General features: G+C 41.8%; 2 protein-coding genes across 2 annotated transcripts; both read left to right on the top strand.

Moving 5' to 3' along the window:
• The first annotated feature begins 825 nt into the window (after positions 1 to 825).
• Positions 826 to 5,944, top strand: stoml2 (stomatin (EPB72)-like 2). Its single transcript, XM_083930398.1, has 10 exons — positions 826 to 962; positions 2,181 to 2,333; positions 2,422 to 2,521; positions 2,605 to 2,663; positions 2,793 to 2,894; positions 2,997 to 3,131; positions 4,022 to 4,166; positions 4,352 to 4,431; positions 4,532 to 4,660; positions 4,793 to 5,944. The coding sequence occupies exons 1-10, from the start codon at positions 921 to 923 to the stop codon at positions 4,889 to 4,891; spliced, it is 1,044 nt and encodes a 347-aa protein (XP_083786524.1). The 5' UTR covers positions 826 to 920; the 3' UTR covers positions 4,892 to 5,944.
• A 1,277-nt stretch (positions 5,945 to 7,221) lies between these two features.
• Positions 7,222 to 17,913, top strand: pigo (phosphatidylinositol glycan anchor biosynthesis, class O). Its single transcript, XM_083930448.1, has 11 exons — positions 7,222 to 7,338; positions 8,305 to 8,783; positions 9,934 to 10,077; positions 10,169 to 10,292; positions 10,512 to 10,671; positions 12,968 to 13,150; positions 13,277 to 14,873; positions 14,979 to 15,182; positions 15,508 to 15,692; positions 15,946 to 16,016; positions 17,673 to 17,913. The coding sequence occupies exons 2-11, from the start codon at positions 8,306 to 8,308 to the stop codon at positions 17,800 to 17,802; spliced, it is 3,276 nt and encodes a 1,091-aa protein (XP_083786574.1). The 5' UTR covers positions 7,222 to 7,338; position 8,305; the 3' UTR covers positions 17,803 to 17,913.
• Positions 17,914 to 18,778: the final 865 nt, after the last annotated feature.

Raw genomic sequence — 18,778 nt, 5'->3', positions numbered from 1 at the left:
TCAGCTGCTCCTTGTTTCAGCAGTTGTGACTGCTCCACTGTCATCCTTTGGACAAAGGATTCAATTAGTGGACGAACATCTCCCACTACTATCTGTGGTATGTCCTCCGTCTGTGAGTGTTCCTTTCTATCCATGGTAATTTTTTTCTTCTGTAGATGAATTATCTCCTGTGCTTTCTGAGGATTTCTTGGCTCAGTTTCCACGAACTGCCTGTCAGGGGAACTGAAGTATATTTGAATGCAGGGTGAATAATTACCATCAAAGGCGTTCTAGAATTTGACGTCCCAGATCAGACGATCAAAGCCTCAATAGACTGTCCACTTGGCAACCATTGCTAGGGAGCATGAAGCCTTTTAATCATTATTATTACTTTAATTTTATTTTTATTTTTTACTGAATTTGGAATAATTCAGTATTTCTACATTACATGTTAGGAATATTGAGTTTGCATTTCTAATAAACAAAACAGATCCAGCAAGCTAATGTTATGACTGGACAATAACAAAATACATAACCTACAAGAATTAAGAGTACAAATATTAGGCTACATAATAATAAAAACAACAACAACAATAATATAATAATAATAACAATAATAATAATAAAATAATAATAATAATAGTTATTATTATTGTTATAATGATTATTATTATTGTTATTATGATTATTATTATTAGCAGTAGTAGTAGTAGTAGTAGTAGTAGTAGTAGTAAACATTAGCGTGCTAGCGGAACCATTGCACTCCGGTTCATGAGCCCGCATTGTAGGAGTGTTTCCACTGTCGCACCACTGATGTAACGTTCATTTCCTGATCGGTAAGGGTCAAACACATGAGCACAGAGTTTGTGTAGAGTCTAGTTCACCAAGCTGAACCTTCTTTTACACAGTCACTGCACTTATTATTATTATTGCACCAAATTATGTTACGAACACTGTGTCGGACCGGCGGAGCACTTCTGCAGGTAAAGTAACTAGTAGCTTTTTTAATCATTTCCGGCTTTGTTAGCTCGTGCAAACCTTCTGAGAGTAGTCTCGAGCTGTTGGTGAAGTAGTTGTCATCCTCCAGCGTCTATCAGTGTCAATAATCCACGACATGTCACATTTCACCATGAAAGAAGTACCGCTGTGTCCCTACTAAGTTCACAAGAGAAGCACCCTTTGTCTAGCCAACCACTGACAAGGCTAACGTTGACCATTATTCTGGGTACAATGCACTTTCATGACACATTAAACCTTTACACTGTTATCTGCATACAATATAACGTAGAATGTCCAAGGATACATAGCGTTTTCTACAGGCAAAATAATTAATAACATGTCTTCTTTTAGACTAATGGAAATAAAACATTCAAAATATACATTCAGGCCTAGGTGTTTATTTTACTCCCATTTGTGTCTGTAGATGTCTCTTAAACCTGTAGGGACTTGCAAAATGTATGCAATTTGGGAATACATCTTTAAAGGAAATTTTCTCAAAATTAGTTTTTGCCATCCTCTGAGCCAGAAGTCTCGACTTCAGTCGCGTCTACAATACACCAAACGTCACGGTTTAATCCCTGCCTTAACCTGAAACATCCCATTTTATCCCTAAAAACATGTGAAAAAGGGTTTTTATTATTTTGTTTTTACGGCTGTGACAGTATTTTCTGATTCATGGAGTGATAAAGAGAGATATCCAAATCATAATAATAATAATAATATAACAGAATGAATCATTTTGAACCTGGCTTAATCCAATGTTATGGAAATGTATGATAATTATCACAGATTTAATAAGAATGCACCATTTGCATATTCCAACAAGACATTCTAGTAAACTGTTTTACCTTATTCACCTGTAGTGTCTAAAAAAAATAAGATAATGATATTTAAAGTGCAGTAGTAGTTAGTTTAGTCAGTTTTGTTTACAAAATGTATGAAGCAAAAATGATAAATGGCGCTGGTTTCAACTTCTCCAGCGTGATCATTTTCTGCCTCTCTTCATTGTGAAAACAATGTTTGTTGAGATTTCTGACTGTTGATTGGTCTAAACATACCATTTGCAGATCACTCTTGGGATTTGTTAGGGGCATTTTTCAGTTTTCTTACTTCCTATAAACTCAAGAATCAAGTGATAGAAAAATTCAAATGATTGTTACTTGCAGCTGGTCTATTTTCCTTATGTGACATAATTGTTGCAGCAAACCCAGCGGGCTGCCCCAAGGTTGTGGGTTACACCAGCCCAGCAGCGATGGGCGTCCAGCCTGCCCATGAACACAGTGGTCCTGTTTGTGCCGCAGCAGGAAGCCTGGGTGGTGGAGAGAATGGGTCGCTTCCACCGGATCTTAAAGCCGGTATCAACCTTTTATTTCTGAAGATTTCTGTTTAAATAATGTCAAAAATATAACCCAAAAGCTCAACAACCATCTTCTCACTTTGTAGGGTTTAAACTTCCTCATCCCCATACTTGATCGAATTCGCTATGTGCAGAGTCTCAAAGAGATTGTCATTGATGTCCCAGAGCAGTCTGCTGTATCTCTTGGTGAGGGATCAATAAAATGTCAAATTCTAAGTGTGACATAAGTTAATAGACATTTAAAAAATGAGTGTATCTTGTTTTCACAGATAATGTAACTCTACAGATCGATGGAGTGCTGTACTTAAGGATCCTAGACCCCTTTAAGGTATGCTCTTAAGAACAGCTTGCTTCAATTGCTGATATGATTGGCTTCACACTTGTGTTGTTATACTCTGATCAAATTGATATCATATATTTTAAAAAAAATCTTTTGACCTGTTCTGATTGCGCCCAGGCCAGTTACGGTGTTGAGGATCCAGAATATGCTGTCACACAGCTGGCACAGACCACCATGCGTTCAGAACTGGGCAAACTCACACTGGACAAGGTGTTCAGGGTAATGACAAACCACTACTACAATATTCTGTACGCTTGAAATGAATGACTTTATAAGTACTCAGATGTTTAAATTAGTTTAATTTGTTGTTGATTTTTCAAGGAAAGGGAGTCCCTCAACGCCAACATGGTCCACTCCATCAACCAAGCTTCAGACGACTGGGGGATCCGTTGCCTCCGTTATGAAATCAAAGATATACATGTTCCACCTCGTGTCAAAGAGTCCATGCAGATGCAGGTGGGGCCAATAGAATGAATATATTGCAGATAGTTCGATTTAGATCACTGTGGACACCTGAGAAGGTCACCTCATCCTTTTTTCATTAAAGTACAAAAAAACAACAGCTTTACGTTGCCGTCGAACAGCCCTTTTTAAGTTTATGCGGGGGTAACTGAAGCCATTTGCTCATGCCGGTAACTCCACTGACGAAAACAGTAATTTTATCTTGCAGAACATGGGAGTTGCTGGTCCACCCATGCCTCGATTCATTTGTTAGCGTTATTGTGAGTTTGGTGTTTTAAATGCTTAAAAACTAACAAACAAACTAACCAACTGAGGCAGCTGTAGACCAGCAACTCCCATGTTCTGCGAGATAAAATTGCTGTTTTTGTCAGTGGAGTCTGGTAGCTTTGAAAAGGGTAGAAATAACTTATTTAGTTTCCCTCACATAAACCTAAAACACAGGTTTCTAATGGAAAGGTGAAGCTGTGAAAAATATTCTAAATATGGCACACACATAAAACTAATATTGATATATTTTGGATGGTTCTTTTTAAACTACTTTAATCTGTTGCCCCACAGAAGTACATTTCTTAGCTTTAGTGTCTGTCCTCCTGTCTGCTTCTCCAAACCGGGCTGAATATCTGTAGGTGCCACTGGCTATGAATAAGTACCTCATACTTCTACAAATCCAAACTATCTCTTAAGACTGATTATATTCCTTCAGCAGCGAGTCTGGCAGTAACATTATTTTATTTCATTTTTTTATACAGAGGGACCAAGACGTCTTGTTTTAACTGTAGCAACCAATGAATATCAGCATTTTACTGGTAGATTCTGGGCAGGTTTGAAAGCTGTATTAAGCTTAGAAAAAGTTTGACCACCCATTTGTATTCCACTCTGTGTAGGTGGAGGCTGAGCGTAAGAAGAGAGCCACAGTGCTGGAGTCTGAAGGGACGAGGGAAGCGGCCATTAATGTCGCTGAGGGTCGTAAACAAGCTCAGATCCTGGCCTCGGAGGGTGAAAAAGCCGAGCAGATCAATAAAGCATCTGGTGGGTGCACTCAGACTCCAAGTATAGTTGTTTCATCTCTGAAGTTTTAATGCAGCGTCTGTGCTTAAAGGGAGGGTGCTTGTTTTCTCCCGTTTCTCCTGCTCTTAGTCTCATTTCCGGTTGAGGTTGTAGGGCTGAAAATACCCAAGTTCTATTTCACTAATTGATTGCGGTGTTCCATCCAGGTGAGGCCCAAGCAGTCCTAGCCAAAGCTGAGGCAAAAGCTAAGGCGATCCGTATGCTGGCAGATGCTCTGACCGAGCAGGTGAAGAGGACTTTTTGTTTTTTAGTGAGACACTCGTGATCACAGTTGTGTTTATGAAAGTTAACTGATTTAAAAATGTTTTTTATCGTGCATTGTACAGAATGGAGATGCAGCAGCTTCGCTTAGCGTGGCGGAGCAGTACGTGTCTGCTTTCTCCAAACTCGCCAAAGAGTCCAACACCATCCTCCTGCCCTCTAGCTCCGGTGACATTAGCGGAATGGTCACACAGGTATGCTCTTCATTGTTTTAATTCATGTTCAGGGCATTTGGATTGATATGGAAATAGCCACTAGAGAAAGTATATTTTTGTTTCCTTCAATTATGAAAAATAATCCTTCTCATCCTGTCTCCCTGCCCTCAGGCTATGACCATTTACAGCACATTAGCAAAGACAAGTCCCAAAGCACCGCAAATGGTGGGGGAGAAGAGTGAAGACCATGTGAACCAGTCATCTCAGTAGCAGAGGACTCTGTGAATGAACTCAAAAGCAGAAAAATTACACAGAACCAGAAGAAGCAGTTCATGTTTCAGGAATTGGGGCAGCACTGCCCCCTACTGACAGGGACAGAAGGGAAAGCTACCAACTTCACAACCTTCTGACAGGTTTTTCCTTGGAGTCTTGGGAAAATCACATCTTTTGTAATCTTCACTTACTATTGTTATGTTCAGTTATTGTCAAATTGGGAAGTTAAACACTCAGCCCTCAGCCAAATACACTTAGGGATTTTGGCAGGCTGACATAAATAGAAGGAAGTGATGACAGGTTTGATTTATCAGTCACTGTTGCCAGGCTTGTGCATTGTGATGATTTATAAACATAAAGTCATTATTTGTAGGCAGTTTCTTTTATGCACCAGATCTGTTACGTGCAGTCTGTAGTATTGCATAAACCCTAAAAGGATGTAAAGGTTCAAGATTAAGGTGACACACACACCTTTGTTGGGCTTTTTCTCCTTTTTCAGCCTGTTTTTTCCAGGGCTGGCCCACATACCTGTTTTCAGGTTCTGTGGGTTCAGTAGTATTAATATGTTAGCTCATGAACCATCTGCTTTGATAAGGCTTGTTTGCAGACACCCACGGCAATTCTACAACTGTCTTCCGCATCATTGGGACCAGCAACTTTGAGTTGCTACATGTGATGTCTGGCTGCGTGCCTCCGAATGGTGGGGAATTTCCCAAATTGACAATTTGGTCCATTTTAGATTTAAAACATCAACCTGAAAAGTTGAAAGTATTTATTTAAAAAGATTATTTTCTAAAATGACTCAGAATAAAGTCCTTCTCGATAATTTCCCTGTCCTCTTCGTATTTGTATTGACCTCTTATGTCTTATTGATTTTTTTAATTATATTTCATGGTTCTCTGCAAAGACAGCAAGTTGTGACTGATTACAGTTTATAATGAATGATGCAAAAATAAAATTGGCATGTATCATTTGAGACTCATGGCGTAAAGTGACTTCAGTGAGTTTATGATGTGGTGGAATGAGACGTTGTGAAGCACTTGTGTAGGACAATTGATTAGAGACTGGACAGGGCCTCTTCAAATGTAATTTCTGGATAAGGTTGACTGTAAATGAAGGAATAACTCACAGTAGGACTTGCGAATGGATGCTAAAGTTGACCCCCCCCCCCCATGTTTAAGGTCACTAGTTGGGTTCAAGGATGTTAAATAACAAATAAAAATACATTGGCTAGGTCTGTGTGTCAATAAATGGATTTTAAAATGAGCTGCAGTACAAATGTGCCATTGCACGGGGCATAATAGGACAAACTAACAGACAGTTTGACAATTCAACAGATTTTGATTTCATACTATCATTGGAGGTTCAAAGTATGTCACATGTAGTGAAAATGATTTATAGAAACTGCTCAGGGACTTTTGGCAGCATAATGCAGCATAATGGAGATTGGACAGACTTTACACAACATGTATTTTACTTAACACAACACAAGATTTTTCTCTTCCCAAGATTATAATCCACAGAAGATTGAATGAGTTTTTTGGTTCCTTGAAATAATGACACGGTGACACATCTTTGGTTCCTCCTTTCATACAAGGTTATGGAAAGAGGCAAGGACACCAATCAAAGATGGCGGTGCCTTGGGGTATAAAGCGCAGTAGTACTAGAGCTGCGCCGTTCGCTTTCTATGTTGCAGCGCCACCGATTGAGTTCAGACCAGAGTTTACTGCGCATGTGCCATACCCCCAAAGTGCCGACATCTTTGATTGGTGTCCTAGCCTCCTTCTCGTTCCTGTATCCTTGCTTTCATGGAGGTTGTATGGCTCCCATGCCCCCTTCCCCTGAGTTCGTCAATGCTTTGCAGCCCTCTACATTGCCTCACAGACGGTATCTTTATAACATGATCTGTAACAGTGAGGGGTGTAGATTTGTTTGAATTGTATTTTATTGCTTTTAAAATAATGTCATTGTTTTTTTAACTGAATTAATAAATGATATAATAATCCAGTAACCTTGGGAAAGAGTTCATCACTCAGTTTAGATTGACATCAGAACTGAAAACTCTGTTTATAGGGAAATTGTTTATTTTCCTTACAGGCACAATTAAGGCAAATAATAGTTTGTTTTATTTATATATCAGCAGCAATAGCAACGGTTGGGGCAATATGCGCCTGGAAGTCAATGGCTTAGGGCAAGAATTCTCCCTCTCCAAGGTGTTACATAGAAAAACGTCCGCCCGTCTATTTCCGCCGGGTAGTTTGCACGCTGAAGTTCCTAGCTGTCACCGGCCATCTAATCTCATTGCACCGGAATCCAAATGAAGGTGAGGGAGGTGCCGCGCCGTTCTCTGTTTACCTGAGACACCTGTGCCCCTGTGTTGTTAGCACACACACATTCACGTCTGCCCTCTGGTCGAGAGAGGACGAAAACCCAACTGCTACAAGGTCAGTGACAAGAGCTAGCTGCGGCTAACAGCGTTAACTTACTAACGTTAACTGTCCCTCCTCTTAACGTTAGCCTGTTAATATTACCTGTCACGTTTCTACGCCGTGTGCTGTTGGTTTAAGTGTAACTTGAGGTTTCTGTGAATGCACACGTTTCTAGCATCATCATCTGGTGTAGGTGTTGCCCATAGACTGTTCCTTTGACTTTTTTTTCTTACCTTGTGTGAAACAAGTGTGCTTATGGCAAGCCGTTTTAAACATTTAATCGAATCACATTATATGTAATTATATTTTTGATATCCATAATACCGTTTAGTCAAAATAATTTAAGATATGCACAATGACATTCTTCCTATCTACACTTGCCATTTCGGATACCCACAACATCATTCTTCACTAGTACAAATGGCGTCACCTTTGCCCTTCATGTGTATTGGGCTTTCAATTCTACATATCCACAATTACATTTTAGATATTTAGAATGATCATTCTGGATATTTGTAATATAATTCTTACTAGGAGAATTGCAGTTGTACTTATCCATAATGACATGTTTACGAGTCAGAATGTGTTTTGGATAGTAAAAATTACATTATGGATATCTGAAATGGTCTTTCATTTGGGATATCTGAAATTAAAATTATGACAAGTAACAATTGGATTGTAGATACCTAAAATGGGAGTTTTTAGTAAATAGGACTATTCAGACATCCAGAATGTTCATTCTAGATATCTAAAATGTAATTGTGGATATGTAGAATTGAAAGCATAATACACATGAATGGCAAAAGTGACATCATTTCTACTTGTAAGAATGTCAGTGTGGATATCTGAAATGTTGTTTTTGACGAGGTAGAACTGACTTACAGATATCTGCAATACGTATCCAGTCTAGCTTTTAAATGATAAAACAGCTTGCCATATGTGGCTGGATTTCACCTTTTCTGCTGTCACCTGTGTGTGTAGGATGAAGGGGCTCCCGGTGCTGTCCCTGCTCCTTTGGATTTGCGCGGTGTACTTTGTGGGCATCTACCTGTTTGTTGGTGGATTCCTGCTGGTGAGGTTGGAGGTGAACAGGACCAGCACCTGCGGAGACGTGCTGCAGCCCGGAGAGGAGCCAGTTGACTTCTGCCGCGTCCAACCGCGTTTCCGCAGGGCTGTCCTCCTCATCATCGACGCACTCAAGATTGATTTCGCCTGGTTTGACCCCAACAACACGGCGCCCCGACCATATGAGAACAAGCTGCCCGTGCTGGAGGAGACGGTCTCATCCAGGCCTTCACACAGCCGCCTGTACCCTTTCCGTGCCGACCCGCCTACGACCACCATGCAGAGGATCAAGGGCTTCACCACTGGCTCCTTGCCTACCTTTGTGGATGTAGGTAATAACTTTGCATCCAGTGCCATCTTGGAGGACAACCTCATCCACCAGTTTGGGCAAGTGGGTGAGTAGTTACACACTTGAATATATGATGTGCAGTACACTACGATACATTCATTTAGGATACATTGCATAATCTGCAGAACTGAAGAGGTATCTCTACATTCATAGGTAATTTCATCTTTTACAAACTGCGGGTACTGTCAAAGAATCAAAGAGGTGCTGCTGCAGTGCTGTCTAGCTATTCTGACCACACCCCAGTGCATGAAAGTTTGAAACTACTGTATAGACTGTTTCGGATTTAAGATGAACTGCCAGAGCCCCAAACATTCCAGGGTTTAAAATATGTGCAAGAAAGGGGGAATACACGCACTATCATGATAATGGTGCCAGAATATTAATGATGAATTGTTAAAGTCTGAAATGTAAGGGATAATTTTGAGCAAGCAGGTGTTATTACCAGTTAAACCTGACAATCTGCATGTCAGGGCGATATGGATAATGTTAAATATTACAATATGTTTTACCAAAAACCATGATGTCAAGCCAAATATTTTGGGGTTGCCTATTGGTGCTTTCACAAAATATTAACATAATGAGGTTTCTGATAAATAATCATCAGTAATGTGGATATAATGACTAAGTCGGTGAAGGCAAATAATAGAACAGCTAGAAGAGTCTGGTAAGTTCAGAAAATTTCAACACTTTAATCTAATGCAGCCTTTAAAACCAGGAAAGGACAACAATTATGTCAAACTATGATATCCAGAATCCAAGAAAATATCTAGTCTCATGTCACGATATTGATATCATATTGATAAATTGCCCAGCCCAAGCAGAGGGGTCTCTTGAATCCCCCTGAAGGGGTTTAATTCACAATATTGACCCATTTGCTCATTATCATCCTGCTTATTACACAGCTACTTACAAAATAAATTAATCATTTGACACAAAATATTCATTTAAAAATCATTATATTGATTTAAAAATGGTCCTCCAGGCTCTATAAGGAGAACTGCGTCCATAGCAGCGGTCTGCTTGTAAGAAATAACAGACCACAGATTGCCATAATTGACCAATTGGAATTGAGTAGTCAACAAAGCTGTGTAAGGCAGCACAATATTGAATGTTGATAACCCACTGGGACAGTCTAAATGTTAACGGACGGCGTTGTCTGATTTTAGTTCATGTTAAATGTTTGTATCCCCTCACAGGCAAACGAGTGGTGTTCATGGGCGATGACACTTGGGAGAATCTTTTTCCGAAGAAGTTCCACCGCTCTCTGCCCTTCCCATCTTTCAATGTCAAGGATCTGCACACTGTGGACAATGGGATCCTCCAGCACCTCTACACGACTAGTATGTAATTACTTCTGCACTTTTGTGCTCTTCTTGTATCGTATTCACGCTTCACATCTCTCCATCTGTCACTTGCTGTTGGTTTTGACAGTGGTGGGGGATGATTGGGATGTCCTGGTTGCCCATTTCCTCGGAGTGGATCACTGCGGACACAGGTTTGGGCCCGACCACCCGGCCATGGCCGACAAGCTCACTCAGATGGATGGAGTCATCAGGTCAGACAACAGTACAGCTTCTACAAGCTTGTTTCACAGCATCCCCCAGCTGCAGTCATCCTCACGTCCTGTCATAGTGCCCCTGTAGTACTGTACATATGTTATGACACTTAGTAACACTGTTATGAAAAAAGAAAGAGGCTTAAAGCTGCTACAGCAGGAGTTTCTGATTAGTCTCTATTTGAAACCACTCTGACCATATTTCTGCTTTTCTTTCAGGTCTGTGATTGACCGTCTGCAGAATGACACCCTCTTGGTGGTAATGGGAGATCACGGGATGACAGACACTGGAGATCATGGCGGAGAAAGTCAGAAGGAAACCGACGCTGCCATCTTCCTCTACAGTCCCTCCCCTCTGTTTCCCGGACCACCATCCCAGGTCGGTAGAGTAGCCCCCTGTTTCACATGCAGTTTTTACATGATTAATATACGAAGTTCCTTAATGAAGTAATTCATTATTATGTAAAAGGACATGCACAAGAAGAAAATATTTTGTGGTCAAGAACTCAGTAGTTTGAATTCCTTGCCAATTAAAGGCTTTTGTGCAGTTTGAGGCAAAGTTTATTGCTGAACACCCCAACACACACATGCACACACCATCTGAAAAAAGCCAGCTTACTTGCCTTGTTAACTCTTTCTTTCTCAGCTCAGTTGCCTGAGTAGAGACTGACTGGCTTTGATGTGAATATATGAGGTCACAAATCTCCATCTACCACTAAGAATGATAAAGGTGTAAATTGATCCGCCTTAACAGGTGCAACAAAGCTAACAGCAGACTCAGGAAGATGTCAGTCAATCACAGTCTACACCCCCACACAGTCCTGGGAAGAGGTCTCATCAAACAGATGGACTCAAAACACTTGTGCGAGTGTTCAGAGACCATATGAGTATTGGAAAACCATACTGTCTGGATCTGTAAATACCTGGCATACAGTAATAACATGATACAAGCCTATCAGCAACCCTCTTGACCCTGTTTGTTTTACCATGCTTTGTGGGTGTAACTTTTTTTTTTCTGCATCAACATTCATGTCAACAGACCACCTATGGGAAACAGTGGTCAGCACACTCACCCTGCTAGAATAAAATATAATGTAATGCACATTGACAAACAAAAAAACCCCACAACACTTGGACAAGTTGACTGATGATTTGACTCATCGACTTTCAGAGGACAGCCCTATGCAAAATAATAGTTTTAGCTCGATTATCTTGTTTTCATAATCATTGGAAGCCAAACTAATAACTGAAAATAAAATTTAATCATGCACCAAGGTCTAGTAATAATATAAAAATAATATAAACAAAGTGATAACAGGCCCAGTCTTGGCTCAGTTTGCCGGCTTTTTGTGGATTCTCACATTCAACATCAGATTTGCCTTTTTGTCTAACTGCCACATTGCATCCAGTATCAGTTAACTAGATGTAAATGAAATGCAGAATGAAAGATAAGCTCTGGTTTAGACTGCTTTACAATTTTCAGAACAGGACCATATTTTTGATTAAAAGGCAGGAAGAAAAGCTTGACTCCTGGATCTTTTGAAAGAACATGAAATGCTGTCAAACAGACAAATTCAGCCCACATATTAGTTAATAGGGAACCAGAGGAAAATAATCCAATAGCAAGTGTTTGTGTGTTTTTAAATCTTTTCATTTGATCTGCAAATTTCAGTTTGCATCATGATTATTTTTGCCAAATCAACAAAGGGTATTTGTTGTCATTTCTGTTCATGGTTGGCTGTGCACTTCCCCTGTATCAACTAAATTGATTCTGGCAGATGGTCTCTGCCTTTTCAGGGATAAAAGTGGATTTCGCACTAGAAAAGTGAACTTCACAAACAATTTTCATAATTGCACTACTACACGAAAGGGGACAAAACACAAAACGTTGCTCAGCTCTCAAACAAACTAGTTTTCATTTTAAGAACAATCTTCTGCCACTGAAAGTAAATTCTAGTAGTAAGAAAAAAATCTTATATTTATTTATTGTCTTCTCAACAATGCTGAGTAACAGCAGCCATACATAATTGAATAGTTACAGCAATTTAATGCAATACAACGTAACTTCAGCTAAACAGCAGCCACTTTGGCCACACATGGTAATTGAAAGATAATGGCATATTGAATTTGCCTTCATGTCCCAATATTCTCTTGAGTCAGCAGCTGAAATATAGGCTTTTTGTAATTGTTTTCAATGAGTGAAGAGTTTTGCTCTCTGCTTTTACGTTTTTGATCCCCTCAAGCCCAACGTCGTTCACCTCACAGCAAAGTAACGGTTGAAGATGGGGGATTTGACGGTTGCCTCGTAGCAAAATTAACAAAAAGACACAGCTGGCATTGCTCTGTTTCATCAGAGGCCAGTGTGGTGCGCCCCACACTTTCAACCTGCAAAGCACGCTCTGTCTGACGGGGGGGGGGGGTTAAGGCTGAGGCTACAGAAGTCCTGTGTGCAAAGATTTAAGAGGCTAGGTTTTATAGCTTATGAATTCATCTCTTCTTTTGTAGGAGGAAGATTGAGGCTTTTTTTTTCTTTCAAGTTATGTAGTCTCACTTCAAATCAGAACCTAACTGATCAAAGAATATATCAACAATGTTTCAAATATGACATTTGATTTCTCACACTTTACAGAGTAGTAATCTTAACAAAGCAGGCTGTTATTTTCTCATATTTTTAGAGTGAACCGGATGTGGTGCCCCAGACCGACCTGGTTCCCACCCTGGCTCTGCTGCTGGGAGTTCCCATCCCGTACAGCAGCGTAGGGCAGATTCTCTTGCCTCTATTCCCTCCTCATGGGCAGACAGAGGGTGCAGTTGGACGTCTCAGCCAGCTGGAGGCACTGTGGATCAATGCAAAACAGGTGTTGTGCTCAGTTAGGAGCTGTCTAGCAAGGTTATTAATGTCTCTACACAAGAAAAACAGCACATATTACTGAGTATGTTCAGTCATTGTGTGTATTAACTTCATGATTATTGTGTTTCTGAAGGTCAACCGTTTCCTGGAGACTTACTCTGGCATGGCCAAAGACATCCCACCAGACAGCCTCTCTCAGCTGAAGCGTGAATTCTCCCGCCTCTCCTCTGAGTACCTCAACACAGTTAGAGAGGGTCGGTCACCCTCCACACAGCTGGCCGCATCACTGCAGGCCTACCTCACGTCTGTCAGAGACACCTGCCGAGCTACCTGGGCTCGATTCAACCCACTTAAGATGGCAGCCGGTTTAGCCGTCCTGGCATTCGCCTGCTTGACGTGTTTCATCCTGTCTGAGCTGTCTCTTGTGCTGATCAGGGAGAATGGACCCGGACTGAAGGCCCCGGTTATGGTGGCACTAATGGCGGGGGTTTTTATGGCTGCTGGTCAGCTGCTCACACAGGGCTACGTCGAAGTGGCGTGGTGCCTGGCGGCCGCTGCCCTCTGCTCTGAACTTCTCTTTCTCTGGAGAGCTCGTCGATGTGCAACTGTTACTGTTGAAAAGAATGGATCTAAAGCTCCAAAGGGTGCTAGCTGGCTGACCCCAAGCCGCCTCCTCATACCCCCTCTCTTGGTGCCACTCCTCCGCTGTGCCTCCCTGCTTTCAGATAGCTACGTGATCGCTGAAGGCCGGGCAGTGACCTTTCTGGTGTTCTCTCTTGCTCTCTATATTCCTATCCATCTCAACTGGGATGGCCTGCTCCTGCCCCCCAGCCATGACCCTCTAAAGGCTGCAGGGTTCCTGCCTTCCCCAGCCTTGTCCCCATCGACCGTGAGGAAAGAAAGCAGCACCCTCCTGGCCTGCTTAGGAGTTCTTGTCGGCAGCCTCTATCTCTCGCTCTCCTTCCACGCCTGTCGGGAAGAGCAGGGCTCCTGCCAGCCATCTGCGTTCCTGTCTCCTCTTTCCAGGTTGCAGGACAGCCAGCTAAAGAACCTCCACTACGTCCTCTCCGTCTTCTCCCTAGGCTTGTGGACTTATCTGCTCAGACGTTGCCTCCGCCATTACGGGAACCTCAACTCCTCAGGTGGGACGGTGTTCACGGCCCGCTGGATCCTACCGCTGCTTTCTGTGTGCCTGGCGCTCCACTGGGCAGTTAGTGCCACTCCAGAGGACAGCTTTAGGAATCTGGCCGAGCTCATAAGCCTGGCCCAGCTGGCCCTCCCCAGGGCAGCCTTCTGTCTCCTGGGACTCGGGCTGTTCCTGATCTGGCTGGATCCTCTCACCGTGTTTGTAAAGACCAAAGCTGCAGCTTCAGCCAGAGCTTCCTCTCTGCCCCCGCCCCGCTACCGAGCGAGCACCGGCATCAGCCCTCAAGCCGAGCTGCACCACCTAATCCCCCAGATCTACCAGCGCATGCGTCGTTCCCTGGACGACGGAGAGCTGAGCGGGGGCAGCGAGGTGGACAGCAGTCCTGCCGTGAAGGCCTACGGACTGGGAACGGTCTACTCTGCCCCATTGCTGCTGTTCTGTGGCCTTCTAGGAATTGGTCTGCTGCTGCTGCACCCAGAGGGCATGGCTCTCTCTTTCCTCCTGCTGCTGCTTGAAATGGGGGCTCTGTTACATATTCACGCTTCCTCCACCACCCTCAGTAGCCTGCATGGAACATATTCTGGTGAGATTCTTAGCATCACACATAATTTCTTTTGTGCTTTGTTTGTCCCTTATGACATGGTCTCTTTTTTTACCCCACTCACCAACCTCTCATTGTTTCCCTCAGGTGGCTTTAATGTGCCCTGGACTCCAGTAGTGCTGTGGTCCCTGGCTGCCACCCAGTTCTTCCATGCCACAGGTCACCTTCCCACTTTTCCCTCCATCCAGTGGGGCGCTGCCTTCGTGGGATTCCCTGATGGACACACTGGCACCATACTGCCCGCCTCACTTGTCACCCTCAACACTTTTGCCTCACACATCTTGTTTGCAGGTAGTTTATTAGCAGAGAAGTAAAGTAGGGTTTAGTGACTTAAATATGATGTAAAAAAAATATGATTTAAAAAAAGCATGATCCTTTATGGAAATTAGGCTGCTGCCTCTGCAAAAGTATTAGGATTCTGCTGGGACAAAAGACAAGCTACATTATAAATAAAAATAGAATAGAATATACTATAATAAATAGAAAAAAGAGAAAACATATTTGAAATAAATTAGAATATGATTTAAAAATACATACAATACAATGTTCTAAAAGCATATTGTATGCAGTGGTGCCTTGCTGATTTGTATTTGTGTCCATGTCTCATTGTTTTCAGTGGGTTGTCCGTTGCTGCTGTTCTGGCCCCTGGTGTGTGAGGTGCGTGGGAGCAAGGGAGGAAGAGCCTGTGGGGAAGAGGGAGAGGACGCTGTGATGGAGATGAGACTGAGAGAGAACCCCCAGGAGTTCAGCTCTGGCCTTCTACAACTTTCAACACGCTACCTCTTTATTCTCGGAGCACAGGTACATCCACACACCATGACATGCTTTTGTTCGATATGTATAGAGTCACACATTAGAGCAGCATCTGTTAAAATGAACTATATTCATTCTAAAAAGTGAGTTTAATTTAGTAATCTGTGGTTTAGGATTAAGTCTCCTTTTAGTCTGATGTTCAATTTTTATTGTGTGATTTTTATTTACTGTGTGCAGCCCACCCCCCCAGATTCTGTGCGTGTCTTTATCGCATAACATGAGTGTGTGCATCTCTTTACAGGTCTTCGCTTCAGTCTGTGCAGCTGCTATCCTCAGGAGACACCTAATGGTGTGGAAGGTTTTTGCACCCAAGTAAGTGCCTGAATGGATTTAGCTCACACAAACTCGGCAACAGGAAAGGCTTTAGAGGATAGTTAAAACTTCATAACTCAATTGATCAACAATTAAGGCCCTTAAAAAGTCTTAAGCACCATTTTGTGAGGACATTTTGTTGCTTTAATACCTCTATGCGTCCAAAGTGGTTGTAGCTTAAGTTCGCATGAAATGAAGTATTGCGTAGGCACGTATGAGTCTGTGTAGTTTAATTTAATCCTGCTAGATTTGACATCATCTGAAAAAGACAACCGTGCACGCATAAATGTAAGATCAAGTGTGTCGCTGATGTAACCAGTTAGAACTCTAAGTGGTGATAGGGTCTTAAAAAAGGTCTTAAATTAAGATTCCTCAATATACTCTGCACTGTGTAACTACCAACCACTCACTCTGTGACAGCACATGAAGGTCTTCTTTTCTGTAGATGACCTCTGTAAACTTTTACATCTGCTTATCTTAAACTCCTCCGCTCTGATTGTTTGTCGGCCAGGCGCAGTGGATCTAGTAGATGGCATTAGAAGCACACTGAGAGAGAGTTAGAGACATTACTATGTCTCAATGTGTTGTTGGGAATATGGGACCTTTTAAAGGTGGAATTATTTAACCTGACTACCCTACAAAGCCTAAGTACAATAACTACGCAAACATTTTAGATAAAAAATGTCTTTAAAATTTCTCAATTGTCCCAACAAATTAATATTTGGCACACTGATGATGGATTATGGTTTACTAGTTTGCCATTTAATAATTATTATCCAAACCAATCCTAACATCCATACTTTCAGACCCAAAATTGTGCAGAAATCATGTTATGAGTGGTTTCGTAGTTACTGCACTTAGGTTTTTCAGGGCGGTATTGATTCGCATGATTCTCATTTGCTCAGCATATACATCTGGGAACTCTCGTTTGGAGATATTTTGGGAAGGGGCAAAAATACTGGTTGCTGATTGGATAAACTATCTGTCTATCACCAACATACGGGCCAAATCAACTAATCAGATCAGGCTCAGAAAGCAAACAACATGTCGATAAAGGATATTTGTTTGTGTAATGTGAATTTACAGATAAAATGCACAATTTCAGGTGCCCGGTCCATATTCCAACAGAAGGATCTAAGAGAAAAAAAGCGTTAGCAAGCGGCTTGCTCGATAACTGTGCTCACCTCATCCGCAGAATCCGTCGTTTTGTTTACACTGAACAGTAATTTCTTGTTTCGCCTCATTACCAATGCTAATTGAACGTTCGCTTGGCAGACAGCTCCAAATTTTCTCCGTTGCATGTTACCCGACTAGGAATTCTTACCTTTTCATTTTTTATTGATGTTTATTGTGCTTGCCATTCATCAAAAGCTAAAACATAGTTATAAACCATTAATAAAATACATAATAATAAATAGCATTTGGAATCATTTTATCTTGTTGAGTTGTAATATATTGTCATGTTATGTAGGTGTGTTGCACAGCCAGTATTAGTGCACAGCCTGTTGGAAATAATAGAATCTCTTGAATTATGTATACAACATTAAGGGGCGAGAAAGTTGGAAAGCTGGACTTTAAACTTAAGTTAGAAAGTAGTTGATTGAACATTTGTATCCCTCATCCACCATAACAGAGTCTTCTGTTTTCTCCCTCCAGGTTAATGTTTGAGGCCTCAGGGTTCCTGGTGAGCAGCGTGTCTCTGCTGATCGGGGTCACATTAGTGCTGAGGGTAGATGTGGCTGTGGGCTGCTGGTTTAGGAGACTGATCCCAGATGCATCCAGGTAGCGACGGCGTTGCTGCTGCTGCTGCTGCTGCTTTACCACAGAAGCACACCAGAGCTCACTGTGAAAATGGGACATGGCGGTATCACTGTAAAAGTTTTATATGGACCTACCATATAAAAACATTGCCATCTGTGTCTCGCGTAAGGATCCCCACAAACATGTCATGTGAGGTTGCCACTTAATGCAAACCCTTTTTGAGGGCTAAGTCGTCGGCCCACCTCCTTTTCAGCCGGAGGGACTTTAGGACATCAAATCCTGAGCATCTGAGGTCACATTGAAGCTGGTTTTTTAAAGTTTTTTTTTAACAGTGATAAGATGATACGCATGTAGACCACCTCACTCAGCTCATGAGGTTGGAAGTCTTTTGGGGTTCAGTTGTATGTGGTCAGAGAAGGAACAGCAGTTTCTGAATGTCTCTCCTAAACTCCTGTTTTCTAACTTAGTATGGATGAAATCTTCCAAGCTCTCCGAGCCAGACAGTCTTGCAGGTGGTTCATGGTGCAGCAGTTAAAAAGCTTCTCTAAAAACATACAGTAAAAGGTTTACACTAGCTGTCTGTCAAAGCTAACTAGCAACAGCATTTAAACAAAATTGGCCTTTTTTTCCCCTCCACTTTGTAACTGATAGAAATAGAAATAAATGAGCAGGTGAATGTAGTGTTCAACTGCAGATGCTGTGACTCTTCATCTACAGGGTGACCGCTTAAACCACCAAAGCCACTCGATGTCTCAAGCTACTTCATGATCAATTTGCAAGCAGATTTACTCTGTTTGGTGAACTCCATCAAAAGTGCATTACACCATGTCATAAGTGTCTGCTGGAGGAACTTTTTGTATGTTTTGTATTTTCAAGATGTTGAAATAACCAGCACGCCTGGTTACTGCCAATTCACATGGTATTACTCTGAATGTTTTTTTAAAAAACCAAAAACAACAACACAGTTTTGGGTTCTTAATCTGTTGGTCTTTAATTCTTTT

The sequence above is a fragment of the Echiichthys vipera genome, assembly GCF_963691815.1.
Source record: "Echiichthys vipera genome assembly, chromosome: 16".
Lineage (NCBI taxonomy): Eukaryota > Metazoa > Chordata > Actinopteri > Perciformes > Trachinidae > Echiichthys > Echiichthys vipera.
The sequence above is the reverse complement of the archived record's forward strand: the minus strand, read 5'-3'. Positions and strand labels throughout refer to the sequence as shown.